The sequence below is a fragment of the Ixodes scapularis genome, unplaced genomic scaffold (assembly GCF_016920785.2).
Source record: "Ixodes scapularis isolate PalLabHiFi unplaced genomic scaffold, ASM1692078v2 PGA_scaffold1__304_contigs__length_218370807, whole genome shotgun sequence".
In the NCBI taxonomy this organism is placed as follows: domain Eukaryota; kingdom Metazoa; phylum Arthropoda; class Arachnida; order Ixodida; family Ixodidae; genus Ixodes; species Ixodes scapularis.
Genome location: NW_024609846.1, coordinates 48,393,971 through 48,409,097, shown reverse-complemented (window position 1 = coordinate 48,409,097; position 15,127 = coordinate 48,393,971). Strand labels below are relative to the sequence as shown.

At 47.7% G+C, this 15,127-nt stretch overlaps 1 protein-coding gene across 1 annotated transcript in view; it reads left to right on the top strand.

Moving 5' to 3' along the window:
• LOC8028864 (serine/threonine-protein kinase NLK) overlaps positions 1-13,004 on the top strand; it is a 77,053-nt gene extending 64,049 nt beyond the window's left edge. The window contains exons 7-10 of the mRNA XM_029967206.4: positions 1,349-1,537; positions 4,029-4,227; positions 5,525-5,621; positions 6,911-13,004. Coding sequence (XP_029823066.3) covers positions 1,349-1,537; positions 4,029-4,227; positions 5,525-5,621; positions 6,911-6,965 — 540 coding nt within the window. The 3' untranslated portion in view covers positions 6,966-13,004. The remainder of the gene's footprint in view (positions 1-1,348; positions 1,538-4,028; positions 4,228-5,524; positions 5,622-6,910) is intronic.
• Positions 13,005-15,127: the final 2,123 nt, after the last annotated feature.

Here is a 15,127-nt window from a genome sequence, read left to right as displayed (position 1 = left end):
ATACACTTCCCCTCCAGATCTAGCGGGAAAATTGACGTCACGTGACCTCAACACCAATTTAGTTTCCCCGCTAAATTTACTGGGGAAAATGATGTCACACGACTTCATATCACATGACCTATACACATATTCAGTGTACCGGCTAGATTTAGTGGGAAAATTGATGTCACATTACCTAGACATAAATTCAGGTTACCCACTAAATTTAGCGGGAAAACTGACACGTGACTGGCTACAGCCGTCATTCCGCATACTCTGTGGACACAGGCCGACCCGACGGGGAAAGTCAATGGGGTGGAGAGAAGTGGGTGGAGTCAGTGGGGTCAAAAGGAGTGGAGACACCTGGAGGCAGGCACGTAGCCAGGATTTTGTTTTGGGGGGGGCCCGCCCATGACAAAATGTTGTATGAGGGGGAGTGGGGCGGGGAAGTCCCAGCAAAATGGAAAATTTTGGGGGGGCGCCCGGCCCCCCCCCCCCCCCCTGGCTACGTGCCTGCCTAGAGGCACAGCTCGAGAAGAAACGCCTAGACGTTAACTAGCGCTAGATCAAAAATGTTTCGCATAGCAACGCATTTCCAGGGCATTTCTTTACTTTATTGATATCTTCGATAGAAATATATCGAGACTTGTATACCAACCTTTTTGGGAAAACGGCCATTTATGAGGGAGTGCGAATTATGCGACGGTGCAATTTGTGGATCGGAGAATAGGCTACATATACTCCGTGTGGGAAACGCGGGAGTGTGCCAGGGATGTAAAGATGGGAGCAGAGTGTGGCAAATCCTGAGCACTGACATTGGTGGGCCCGAGAGAAAGAACGAGAAAGAGAACGATAAAAAAGCAGAGAAGGAAAGCAGACGAAAGGTTGGCACATTTGTTTTGCCGCGGCGACTCGAAGTTGTTGGAGTGCTAGTCAGCTTTGTTTATTTTTACATAACACACAATGCCTGTCTTCTTGCAAAGTCGGCTAGAAAAGAGCTAGATATAGATCTTACAGGTGATGTTTTGCTGCTTCTTCGTGTCTACAGTGAAATCTCCTCATAACGGTAATGAGAGAACCCGAAAATGCGATTGGTATAACCAACCATCGTTGTATTTGGACTGGATACCCCACGCAAAAATCGCACGGTCCTCTAGAAACTGGCGGTTGTAAGCGGTACATCGATATATGTGGTATCATTATAAGTGAATTAAGGTTTCGCCAGCGATGTGGGACCATCTGGACCACCCGCTGGGAGCGCCGATGTCCGCGTTTATGCCCTGCCGTTTCGAAGCAGCTGGAATGCACGGGACGTTTTTCTCTAGATTATTGCACTAACCTTACGGCGCGCACCCCCATCCGAATGCAGCTGGAGCTGATCACGGAGCTGCTGGGCACGCCCAGCCTGGAGGACATGCGCCACGGCTGCGAGGGCGCCCGTGCCCACCTGCTGCGGCGCCCCTCGAAGCTGCCCTCCCTGGCCGCCCTCTACACCCTCTCTCCGCAGGCCACCCACGAGGCCGTCCACCTGCTCTGCCAGATGCTCGTCTTTAACCCGGTGAGGGAGGCACTGCCCGGCCCTCGTGCGCTCGTGACGGATCGCTCGCACGGGGTCGCGGTTCGGCAGTCACTAAAGTTAAAGTGGCGTCAAATGTGCCAAGGCCTGTGTCTTGTGCAGCCCTCGGAAGCAAATGGCGTAGCACCGAAATGAGTGGCCCCTGGAAGCGAAAAGTGACGCGGCACTTGCTCCAGGCACGTGTTTCGCGTCACGGCGCAACAATGGTCGTCGGTACTTGGAAGAAACGTGTGAATTTCATTGAGGAGCTTTAGTTACTAGCGGCTATGGTGCCTGAAACACATCTCTGACCGGTGTGTTTACTGCATCTAGGGACGTTGCAAACGTCCATCGAACCTGAGGTTCAGTGCAAACTTTTAGCCAAGTTCGACCGACTTGGGCTCGCGGAGGGAGTGTTGCTCGACTTCTTCGTGAACATTCAAAATTTTGGGACCGAAATAATTTATGAAGTGCTTCACTTTCTTTATTTTATAAAAGGCTTACCAGTGTTTACATAACATAAAAAGGAAAAAAAGAGCCTTCTTAAAGCTTTAGTTTCTTCGTTAATGCGGAACAATCAAAGAGTATAACAAACAAATGTTCCACGTTTCCTCCGCCAGGTGGCACCGACTCTTTTTAATTTTTGTACATGCACACGAAAGTCTTAGTCAAACTCTTGTCATACTTTGCGTGTTAGAAGTTGGAGAAAGTCGAACCTGGTCTTAGTCGAACCCCGGCAGGTTTGACAGGTTCGCGACATCCCTAAAGGCATCCTCAAATCTGGTCCAGCGATTTTTGCCCGACGATGTTGCAAAAGTGTCGCGAAGTTGCTTGCTGCTATCGGCGGCGTAGGAGCGGGGGCGAATGCGGCAGACACCTGTTTTACTCTAGGCCGCCCTCCAGCTCCGCAGCAGCGCTCGTATTCGCTCATACTTTTTGCCGGAACTTCTACGACCGACTGCCAGGAGCGCGAAGTCTGACCACATGACACGCAGGATCGGTTTCAACGCACGGGTGGTATAGGATACCGAACACGCCAGTTTTGAGGCGCGTTCCAGGCACCATGCTAATTTTTTTTGCCTCCGGAAACATAGTAAACGAAGTTTGACTTCTCACGAAGCGTTACCGATTTCCCACTTTGCGTGGTGGACTAGGGAATTTGCGTGTGTGTTTAAAATTTGTTTTGTTATTTTACCAAAATGCGCACCTTTCGACTGCAAAAAGCATTTTTTAAAACTATGTTGCACAATTGATGGTCCGATGCTTTAAGTTAAAGCTGGAATTACGCGAATCCCATGGAAGCACTTACTATCGAGCAGGGATTTCCCTAGACCCCCCTAGTTTTCCTGGACACCCCGCCCTAAATCTAAAAAAAAAAAATATATATATTTTTTTTAGATTAAGTAGAAAACACCACCTCTCAGGTGTATATATAGAGAAAGGGAAACATACATTACGGGTATGAGCATTTGGTTAATAGACGTCTGTAATTTAGCTAGTGGACTAAAAAAGAAACAGTTTTATATTTTATCTAGCCTCGCCTCGAACCCCCCCCCCCCCCCGAGCCATTGGGACACCCCCCCTTGATTAGAATCCTGGGGAAACCCCTGCTATCGAGTTCACAACTGTGCCATCGAAGGCGTCTCGACCCATTCCCACGGAGCCTGCTGTAGTATTTGTATATAGTCGATAATGGCGGCAATGAAAAAGAAGCCGATCCCGTGCTTCTTTACACTTGAAGTGGAATACGATCCCATCCTCGTCGCCAAAATGTAGTACATCTGATTGAGCGGCGGCTAAAGCTCAAAGAAGGAATGGCACCCGTCGGCTGCGGGTCATGGTCCCTGCATTCCGAGCACGTCGAGCGTGGGTCCTCGGCACTGTTTATTTCACGGGCAGCATCGGCTTCTTTTTCATTGCCGCCATTATCAACTATATACAAATAATACACCGGCCTAGGCGCTCGCATCCACCTCGTCGGTCGGGTACCACTCCAATCGACCTCCTCTTGTGCCGAAGCAGCGGTTTCATTGTTCCGCGAAGAGGCGCGAGTTATATACCGGCACATTGTCCTCGGGCAAATGACGAGCGATAATACCTATTTGCCAAAGGTTACGTTCCCCCTTTTGACTTGGAGCGTGGCTGCCTTGCGTCGCGGCAACCGTGGTATTGCCCGATGTCGCAGTCCCGCTGCCGACATGTCGTGCAAAAGACGCTATGTTCGCCGCAGACCCTATGGCAGAATTATATCCGAACGCACCTCGAGCACCTTTGAAACCTCGTTTGCTTCGCACATGCGTACGCTTCGAACGCGTCTGCAGATGGGTCTCGTACTCCAGATACGACGGGACCAAGAAACGTGTCTCAGACAGTGTCTGCGGACGGTCTCTCGTGCGATATATGGGTGGCGGGACTGTGGCTCTGAGTTCACCGACCGCCGCGCTCGCCGAGTGTCGTGGCGATGCCCTGACACGGGTGGTGCCTGCCTTCGCAGGACAAGCGCATCACGTGCGCGGATGCCCTATCGCACCCGTACCTGGAGGAAGGGCGGCTGCGCTACCACTCGTGCATGTGCCGCTGCTGCCAGAGCACCCCAGCTGGGCGCCACTATGTGGCCGACTTCGAGCCCGTTGCGGCGCACCCCTTCGACGACTCCTTCGAGTCGGACCTCGTCTCTGTTCACCAAGTCAAAGGTGGGTCTCTCGGGTCGCGTTGTCGGAAGGTCGTGCGGAGATGCGTGATTGGCCTCTCGGCCGAGGCCTTCAGGCCGACCTTTGAGGCTGGTTTATGCGCTTGTGTTTGAGCATGACGAAATGCGTCGTGCCCGCTCACGACGGCTTACGATGAGAGCACACGCCAATACTATTCATTAGGTAGGGCTGGAACACACCATATTTTAAATGGAATTAAATGCAAAGGTGCAAGCGAGCTGGACAAGAGTGGCGATAATGGTCCCTGGAGATGGGGAACGAGGGGGACACAGGACAACCACATAACTCCAAACGCAGCTAGGTGACTAGTGTGCGACCCCAAAAAAAAAAAAAAAACAGGCAGATTTTTTTCGGTCGTTCACCAGTCACCTAGCTGTGTTTGGAGATTTGTGTTTGTCCTTTGTCCCCCTTGTTCCCCTTCTCCAGGGACCATTATCGTCACTCTTGTCCAACTCGCTTGCACCTTTGCATGAATTGCATTATCGTCTTATCCTTATAATGCAGGCCATTCACCCCTGTTGGTGGCAGCTGATAAAACCCATTTGTGCTCAACTGACGCCCAACTCTTGGTTAGCTTAGTTGGTAGAGTGCTCCACTAGAAATGGAGAGGTCCCTGGTTCAATAACAGGACCAGGCGGATTTTTTCGGTCGCACGCGAGTCACCTTGCTGTGTTTGGAAATTTGTGTCCCCTTCTCCTGGGATCATTATCATAACTTATTTGTATATATATATATATTTATTCATTTTGTTTTACTTTTCACGTTTATTTATATTATTCTTTACTTTATTTTATTACGCTCGTCCAAACCCTGGCTCTCCCGCTGGCACACTTGCGTTCGAATAAAAGAATTTACCTTGCCAGACCAGCTGCGCTAGTAGCTCGGTGGCTACGGTATCCAACTGCCACTGCATCGAGCCAGGTTGGAACCTTGACGGGGCTCATGCTTTATGTATAGTTTTTATATATAGCCCTAACATGCGTAACGCTCCCAGCGTGTTACTCTTTCATCACGCTCGGTCGTGACGAGTTTCTCATGGGAAACGACCCTTGGAACACATTCTGCGTTAAAAGTTGGGAAATGTATACGCATATCAGGGCTACATGATGAATAGCGCCAGTGTGTCCTTTTGTCGTAAGCTGTCACAATGCACTTAGTCACTCTAAAATTCAAATGTGCGAATCAGCCTTTGTCCTTTGGTTTAGAAGTGGGAAAGTCACGTTTCATTTGCTGAAGAGCGAGAATCTCACGTCGGTGTCTGTTGCATCCTCCGTTGCAGAGAAACTACACAAGTTCATCCTAGAAAGGTGCGCAATTTCGAGCCGGGTCCCACTGTGCATCAACCCACTCTCGACAGCTTTCAAGAGCTTCGCAAGGTGAGCTCCCCGCCTAGCTTTGCCAGCAGCATTGCTCAACAGTGCCTCGTGCGGCTGCAACATAGTTAGTGTCTGGTTTCTCACGCTTTCGTTGCATCTCTCTAGATCATTATTCAAACTTGCGCGACATTTCCACTTTTAAATGTGACCTGTTTGAAACGAGGGCTTTTTGGCGCTGACCCTTTGTTTGGGTTAATTGTGCCGCTCTGTGTCAGGGCATGTTATGCAAGTTAAAATAACTTTTAGGTGCTTCTTAGGACGATTTGACCAGAATGCAGATTTGGGATGCGAGTCTTGGGAAGCACATTAGTCCAACCTCCTGCATAGTACCTTCATTTTCTGGCATTTAGTGTTCATTCATTCATTCATTTGTTTATTTTCTGTGCTCATGAACAGCTTGACGCCTTGGTAATGATGCACAATCTGTTGTCAGTTTACTTAGCTATTCTTGAAGTTCAAGCTGATACAAACCTTTAGCTCACTGTTGTTTCACTTTGCAAATACCGTAAAATACCGTAGGAGCACCCAATTTCGTTCCAACACCCACTATTAACATTTCTTAAACTTTGGAATTCTGCAAATTATACATTATTAACTGCTCGATTTGACGAGGCAAACGGCCATGTCTAGATTAACCCAGTTTTCAGTGAAAATAGGATAAGCGCTCGCCCGGTATTTTACGGTAATCTGAAAATATGTTGCGAGATTCCAATCAAGTTCAGAGCTGCCACAATTCTTTATGTTCTTCAAAGGCTCCATTAGCTGGCATTGCAAAAAGGGAAAAATTTAAAGCTACGGTACCTTTAGTATTACAGAGTCCATTGCTACAGCCAGTGCAGATTTCCTTTCTCCTTTATGTTTGAGCCTTTACCTGAGCCATAGCTCAGTGATCTAAATGTTATATATTCATCCTAACAAAAAACATAGTTGTCTACATATCAAGAAATGCCTCACATGTTTCTTGGAGCATGAATCTTTGTGCCACCCAAATCAGTTGTTTGGGTGGCACAAGAGAGTTCAGTCGTCACATAAGGCACGCTACTTTTTGAAGCCAGAAACACGTTACTCTTGGTAGCAGAATAGCCAGTAACTCGCACGTTCCAACTTCAGTTGTATGGCAGTAGCATCTTGCTATCAGCATTTTAGTTCTCTCATTGATGCGAAGACTCCCTCGGGTTAGAACAAAACCTGAGCACAAGGAAACATGGATCTTAAAATTAAAAAAAATTGTAAAAGATCTTGAAATTGACAGACAGGCTCATTAACCGACGCCCCGACCTGCATTGCAGCTCGACGGTGGCCCACCCCTCGGAGCTGCCGCCTTCCCCACACCAGTGGGAGTGACAGCGGAGGTCCCTGCAGCTGCACCCCCCGCCCCACAACCTCCTGCTGCCCCGCTAGCGGCAGCAGGGGCACGGGAGCCAGCGGGGGGCACCGCAGCAGAAGGCCCCCACTTCGCACACCCCACCCACCGCCGCAACAATGCCCCCCCTCGTTGCAGCGACACCCCGGCAACGACATTGGCCGAGCAACGACGGCGGCGGCGCCAGAAGAACCCAACGCCACTCTTCTCGCCGGGCAACATTGTTCCTCGAACTTTCTTCATCTTTTTTTAATATTTGGTGCACGCGCGTGTATGCACTGGTTTGCTCCGTGCGGCTTTGAGTCTTCTGGGGTTCGCCGTTTACTACTCTTTAATCTATTTGCTTGCAAGCTTCCCTAATTTTTATCTTTTTCGAAGTGCTTGTGGGAGTTTAGTTGGGAGTTTGTGTCAAGTTGCGTGCGAAATAGTGAGGAGAGAATGTATAAAACATAGTGGATACTTTTTTTTTTGAGGGGCACCGGTTTGATGACGGAAGCCATACCGAGCTTACTACTATTAGAAGCTCTCCTTCGTTTTAGATTTGAAAGGACATTGACAAATTGCTTCTCTTGGAGCTGTTTGGCCCAGCTTCGTTGCTTCTGAAGCTGTCGAGGTTCTCTTTAGGCAGGACTGAACTTCCTTTAGACAATGGAGTTCTGTTTTATTTTAACAATTATCACCTTCGTCGCATTGGAAAAAAAAATGGGTGAGCTAAGTAAACCACCTTTGGCTTGGCTTCTACATTTGCTGTTGTCCCCGGGTGCTTTTTTTTCTTTCTTTTTGCAACGGCGGTTGTGAGTTGTTTGGCTCGTGCCGGCTATGCATACAGGGCACTTAGGATTTTGCTCTGGGGGCAAAAAATTCCCGTCACATTTTGTGCGTGCGTGCCGACTGCGTGCTTGCGCAACGTCGTATGTATGCACGTTTCTATGGATGGGTGGTTTTCCACGAGAGCTGTAGAAGGTCTGAGGGAAGAGCTGTCGTGACGTCTTACTGTGATAACCAACCGTCATTTCAGTTCCCTCTCCCCTGTGCCCAACGTTTGACACTTCCCCAGCACGTCTTGCTCCCGTTAGGGAACGCCACAAACGCTTTGACCCTCGTGCATCCTGCCCCTCTTCAAAGTTACGTTAGCTTAGAGACGAGCTCTCCCTCGCGACAATCTGAGTGTGCACGTCGTCTTCTGCTTCTCTTTCCCGCAGCAGTCCCAGGGACTTGCCTGCTAACCTTTCCCACTTTTGCGTTCCTGTCGTTTGCTGTACCAGCATAGTTCATTTGTGAAAAAGTGCGTGATTCACACATTGACGACATCTCTTCGGACCAAAGCATGTACATACGACATCACTGTCATCCACTCACTCGAGTCACTCATTCACGCTCACTCGTCTCGGTGTACATTATTTTCTACTCCTCGTAGCTAGTTACATGTGCGAAATAGAAGGCGGTCAAAGTAGACCGGGTGCTTTCGACGGAAATTGGTCCGTCGTGCCCCTTGCATCTCTACCTTCGAGCAAAAGTTTGGTTAGTTGGTATTATGTGAGGACGCCGTGTGGCCCGTTTCCGCGGCATTTCGGCGTCTTGTTTGTCGTTGCCACACGGGTTTCGACGACCTTTCTTACCAGGGTCTGCAAGCTGGAGTAAAACATGCATTCATAGTTGCTTGTTTGTTTTTTTGTCTTTGTTTTTCATATTTTTTTTTTTTCTTTATCTAATATACGGGGCGCCAGAGAAAAGATTTCAGTTGCGACATCTTGTTTGTCTTCATTGTTGTTTGCAAGACAGTCTCGCCGATGCTACCTATACATATATATATTTTTTTTGTGCTTCAAATACCTCAGTTTTATTTTGTTTAACCATCGCTGCACGTCAATGGAGGAACGGAAACTAACCTTGTGTTCCTCGGAGATGCGCGTACATGTTGCATTGTGGGTTAGCTTCCTAAATCGTCGCAGACGTACGTGTGCTGACTCGTATCTTCGTTGTCATGGCACATTGTCTTTTAGTATGATCTCAGTATTTCATTGTCATATTTTTGTTTGTTTGGTTTTAATCGTGATATCCCCGTCTTGCGGCTCCCATGTATCCAGGCGAGTCGCACGAGACCGTACACGCATCACACTTATCGTCCGTGGCGTGTGCCGGGATGTAATCGCAGGCACGCACCTTGCTAGTGTACCGGAATGGACGTCCCCTTTTTTCTTTGTAAACTTGTAGACACACAAAACACGTTCAGGTATGCAGTACTGTAAATACTTGTAAGTACTTGGACTTGGCGTTGATGCGTCCTGTTTCCTTCAGTCTTCGTTCTTTTCCGTCTGGCAAGCTCTTTCTTTTTTGTGTAATTGCCAGTTTCTTGTCAGCAGCCTCTATGTAGATTGCCATTACTTAAACCTACTACAGTGCCATTAGAGGCAGCGATGAGTCGTTGGGTATTAACGGTGTTAGTGCTGTGTCTACACTTTAAAACCTCCGCTCCAGGGGGAAAAAAGAAATTTCCTTTGCTGCATTGACACTGCTTTACTTGGAGGCCTACGGGCGCACGTGAATGTCTAGCTTCCTGTCAGTGTAAATACTACTATGTAGGTAGACCTAGGGATTTCCACAAAATCTACGAGGCATATACCAGGTATTTTTTAATGCCCTCGACGGCAGGAAAGACTGCTATGGCAACTAAACCGGCTCTCGGACTGCACACACTGTGTGTGTGTAGCTTGTAGCAGTAGCATGTTAGGTCTAGTAGCAGCTTTTTTCGTGTGTGTGTTCGTTGCATCGGCCGCTTCGAACACCTGGCTTACTCTCCCCTTTGACATCTTAAGCGACGCTTCTGAACCGACGACGCGATGACGTGCCAAAGAACAAGTAACTGCCTTGTCCACCGCCCTCCTCCTCCCCCAGCCCGCTTTTTATGTGTGGGTTTGCATGTGCGTATTTTTTTTGGGAAGTGCTTTTGCGGGCACTAGATCTCTGAACCTCCACCCAAATATCCCTCTTTTTTTTTTGTGTGTGTTTTCCTCCAGCTAATGTGTGGGTGTGTTGTTCTTGCCATGTATAAATATAACTTATTTTGCATTGCCTTCGTGGGAGGACAGTCACGCATGTGCGCAACCCAACAAACTAACATTACCACTACTGTTGCCCACAGCTCCTAACATGACTTTGATGAAACTAGTCGGAATGACTCTTGTGGCTTTCTTTTTTTAACGGGTGGCTGGCAAAAGGGAACCGATTTGTGCGACCGTTGCGAGGCTTCCGAACCTACTTTCTTCTCGAGCCCTTGGACGTGTTTCTGATTTGCGTGGTCCCCTTGGGAGCTTTGGTTTAGCGTCGCATTTTAGTTTGCACAACAGAACTTGACAGTTGCAAGAAGGGCAAGTTGAGCAGTGGAGCAGCAAGAAACGTCTCGACAACTGTGAACAAGCTGCAGGCAGGCTGTTTTGTAACTAGTGCGTCTGGTCATACTTAGATGAGGTGGTTGCTTCTCAAGGAATTCAATGCTCGTCCGAAGTTTTTCTAAGACTTCCAATGGCGCTTGGCTGCTGCTGTTTCAAAGGCACGGTTTAGGAGCAAGGCAGTTTCAAGTGTAAAGAATGCGAGATTTCTTCAAGAAAACCATAAAATGGTAACGGCAGCATGCTCCAGTCTTTATGTGGACTTGATGAAAAGAACAGATTGATTCGGTTGGGTAGAACCAAAAATGAATCGACTTAGTGGTTTTGTTGCTAATTATTGATGAAGATGGCCTGCGCCATAAATTATAGTTACCCCGCCTGCCTTTTCCTTTTGAATTTTTTTACCATCTGTAGGGCCAGCGCATTTTTCGTGTCAGCATCCTCCAGTCAACATCGTTTAAATTGAATATAATAGGTAGCTCTGGTCGCATTAGCCGTCTGCATCTGGTAACTTCTGGGTGCAGTAGCCCGATTTGCGTGGGCGGAACTTCGCCCTTCGTCAAATAGAAACAGCGTATCGCTTGGGTGCCCGTTCCAGCAGAGCCCGTAGTACTATTCGTTCCTCGTGTCACCGGTTCTGTGTTCAGTGGAGGAAATGGAGCACAAAAAGAAGCATTATTTTCGAGAGTCATTTACTGCTTTCCTTTTCCACGCCAAGATGCTTAATCATTGAAGCTTGATAGGTGCTCCCTCTTTCTCCTCGTCCTCATTTGAAGCGGCACAACTTCGCCGTGCATTTGTCTGCACTGGGACAAAAAGATTTGCTCCGAAAACAAACCGAAGATGGTGTCTTGAAAGTTTGGGAAATTGCGTGCTAGCGTCGATGTGTCTAGACGTCATGTCGCGCAAGTATAGAAATCTTCGGGTGGCGGCGGCGGCACAAGGTGCATTGTTGTGCACGTGGGCACCTTGCTCGCACATATCGCTCTTTTGCACACACAAACACCGGGCATACACAGTGGGAGAAAAGAAAAAAAAAAAAAAAACTTTCGGGAGGTGTGCATGCGTTTTTTTTCTTTCTGTTCAATATTCAACAAAAGTGTGTTCACAAACTCGTTTCCAGGGTGTCTTAATGTATTACCGCTGTGTAAGCTTTTGTCTGGCACAACGTCTGTGTGATGAGCGGGTCTCTACGAAAAAACGGTGATAGGTATCACTGCCGAAGAGCTTGGGCTGTACACACCTGCTTGCGATTTTTTTTTCCTTTCTCGTAAATGACTGACAATCTCGGCCTCATACCCTAGCTGTGTAGGAGAGGCCGAGTCTTTGTTGTTGTTTCTTTGTGTCTTCAAAAAAATTCTCTACCGTCCATCCAGCCTAGGTTATCTTTCCCTGTCAATGGCAATAGTTCTGAGGAGACGCGTCTCTGCGCCTCGTAAAAATAGCCCCCCCCCCCCTCCCCCAGTTTACCGAGTGGTTTCCCCGCTACGATTACTTAGCGGTGTGTCTCGATCGTCGGGCAGTTCTTTGTTTGCCGAGCCGATAGTTGAGACACCTTTGGCCTAATCTAGCGGTTGGTTCCGAACCCTCCCGTCGCATTTAAACTCGGGACGCACGTAAAAGCTGGTCCAACCCTCGCCACCGCAAAATGCACCTTCCAGACGTAGCGGTTTTATAGTCAAGATTTTACAATACGAAAACGCGACAAGGCCATTCGTCGAGCCTTTTCGAGTTTCCCCGTCTCCGCCTTTTGCCTCCTCCCCATAGATAAGACTTCTCTGGAGCGTTTTTTTCTTCCCCGCGCACCCTGTGTATAAACTTGCATTGCCATTTGACGACGCGTGCGCCGTCGGCGACTTTTCTGGTGCGAAGGTGAAACAAAACATTCAAAGTTGAGACTGTGAGAATCCCTGGTGGTTATTGCTAATGTTTAGTGATGGCGTCGGTGATCGCGTGTAGTGCTACTCCGTGTGCTGCTTCCTCTTACAGTAGGTCTCGGAACAGTGTGTGCACCTGGCCATGTCTTTCGTATGTCGTTCAGTGGCACTCGCTGTAGTTGCAGTGTTTCGTTTGCACCGTGTAGCCAAAGGCGCGTGGGGGGGAGGGGGTTAGTGGTAGAGGGAGAGGGAGGGAGGGGGGGGCTGCGTCGTTTTGAAGCATTTGTAAAACCGGCGAGGGACGATCGACGCAGTGTAACGCTCGATCGAAGTGAGTCGAAGAAACAAAAAGCGTCTGAAAAGAGCTGGGGTTGTTGAGTGCAGAAAAGAGCCTCGTGTAACCTTTTGTGGTTTTCGTGGGTGTGTTTTTGTACATGACTACTACTATTAACTACTCTCGTCACACAGTACTGCTGCACTGCTTAAGTGGATGCTCTCCAGATGTGTATTAGTCAGCACTTTCTGAATTGGGTGGAGTTTGGTGTTGTGCCTTCCAGGGAAGAAAATCTTTTTCCACTCTTCCTCACGAGTTCTTAACGTAGGTCTTTTTCAAAGCAGGTGTCGTTTTTTTGTCGTGTCCTGTCCTCTTGTATCTTATTTTTTTCGTACTTGTGCGTGTGTGCGTGTTCTTATAAACAGATTTCACAGTGCTCATTGGTGGAAATATGAATAGAGTTTTGTTTTGGTTTGTTTACCCCGTGTTGTTGTGAATTCTTCCCCGGGAAACACGTCTTCGCAATGCTTAGAAAGAACACTTGGGCGATCACGTGCATCATTTGAGATTTGCACCTGTGGATGTGGTTCCTAATTCTAGCTTATCTCGGTCCAAAAGAATCGTAACTCAAAATTTGCCAGCTAAAATTGAAATGGGCTTTTTGAGGGTCTGCTGCTATGAAATTTTGTTCTTGAGGCACCCAGTTGAAATGTTCACTGCTTGCAATTCCAGGCACATCAAAGTTCTTTTAGTTTGTTCCATTTAAAAGATCCTTTTAAGTTTAGCTTTTACAGACAGAGTGGAGTTACCCTTACAACTAAATAACTTATTAGAGATAGTAAAATGTATTTTGTGCTGTGGCTAAATGTAGAAAACGATTCGAGGGACAATGCCACTTTTGTATAGCTTTGATATGAAACTGCTGATGCATTTACTTGTGCAGGAAATAATTTTCTGAGATAGTGCAAAGTAGGTTGCATGTGCAATAGAGCCACAAAACAGCAAGGTACTGATAAAGTATTGCATAAAGTTACTTGCTTGAAGTAGTGGACACAATGCAATTAAGTTTGTAAACATCAGTAAAGATAGTTGTAAGATCTACTCTAACCAGATACTATTATCAGAAAAACGTTTTCTACTTTTGCTAAATACTACTTAGAATCGCTTCCTACCGTTAATAACTGAATAAACTTGCCTTAGTTTTTTTTAAATTTTTTTCTAGACAATGGCTGTCGCTAAAAACATTCCAGAAATATGAGCATCGTTGATCCCCTCAACTCGGAGCCAGAACAAGCGGCCACGTGGCCTGGTGCCTATCCTATGGCAACAACGTTAATCATACCCACACGCTGGGATCGGCAAAGTAGAAAACACGTGCTGAGCTCGCGGCATGGTTAGAGTTCGGCTATTCTCATCACCGCAGTGGTTGGACACGAGCCACTACCCGAGTGTCTGCCGAGGCATTGATTGGTTATGAGCCGAAGTCGAGTGCTCGTGCAGTTCTCGTGTCCAATCCATGGGCTGCCGCGCTCGACTGTCGTCAGGCGGGTAGTTTCGATCCCTCATTTACGTCAGCAAGGTTTGCGAAGGCAAGACTGAAAAAAAATACTCGCCTTTCATCTTCACAATTTCACCGCGACAAAGAAACTTCGGAATCGGTGGCGGTCTGTGCGAGTGCGAGTACCCTTGGGGCCAGACTAGGACCAGTACACCTCTGCAAAGCCATGAACATTCCAACTCATTGTTTCATGACCCCTTTAATACCCCTGTTGCACGGACACCCTTAACCACGGTTAACTCGGCTTTAACTGCTGTTACGCGGCACCAGAGTTACCACACTATACTATCGGGCAGCTATTTTAGAAGAAGTGAAGAGCGCGTGCACTGGTTTGATGGGTGCTCAAGATGCTCAAGCACATGTTCGCTCATAGCTTTGACTGCATAGCCGCAGAATGTTGTCCGCAACTATTGTGCGCTAAATGTGGCTTAGCGTAACTGCAGTTAAGTGTGCCCATGTAACAAGAGTATAAGGCACTCGGTCCTAGGCGGTTGCAAGTGCGTGAATGGCCCTTAAGTATTTGGGAGTTCCACAGTATTTCTTTGTTCAGGGTTCGCTTGAGCAGGTAAGTTAGCTTTGTTGAGTGTGCTTGCTGTGCGCTGGTGGAGTGTGGAGAGGCGACGGGGTAGACTGCTGTCCTGCTTTGCCACAGTGTAACCGCATGCTTAAAAAGAAATAACCCCTCAAAGGTGGGATGGTACACATGCACAACACTGAAAAAGATTGCCATTATTAAGACTTCGAAAAAGACAATTTCTTTACCCATCATTACTTTAGTCTCATTATTTTAGTGTAATACGATATGGTTTATCTTTGATTCCTTAACCCAAATAACTGTTCAAAGATGTTTTTAAACAAAACAATGACTTGCCAAAACATACCTGTTTACCATGTCTATATTGCACAACTGAACAGCGATACTCTGTTTCACGTTGCGATGGACTGCAGCAGATGCTACAAGCAATCCCAGGCAATCCAGTGCTGCGAACATGGCACATGATTCTACACGTGCTCTGTGCATTGCCGAGCCCTTCCTGGAGGTCAC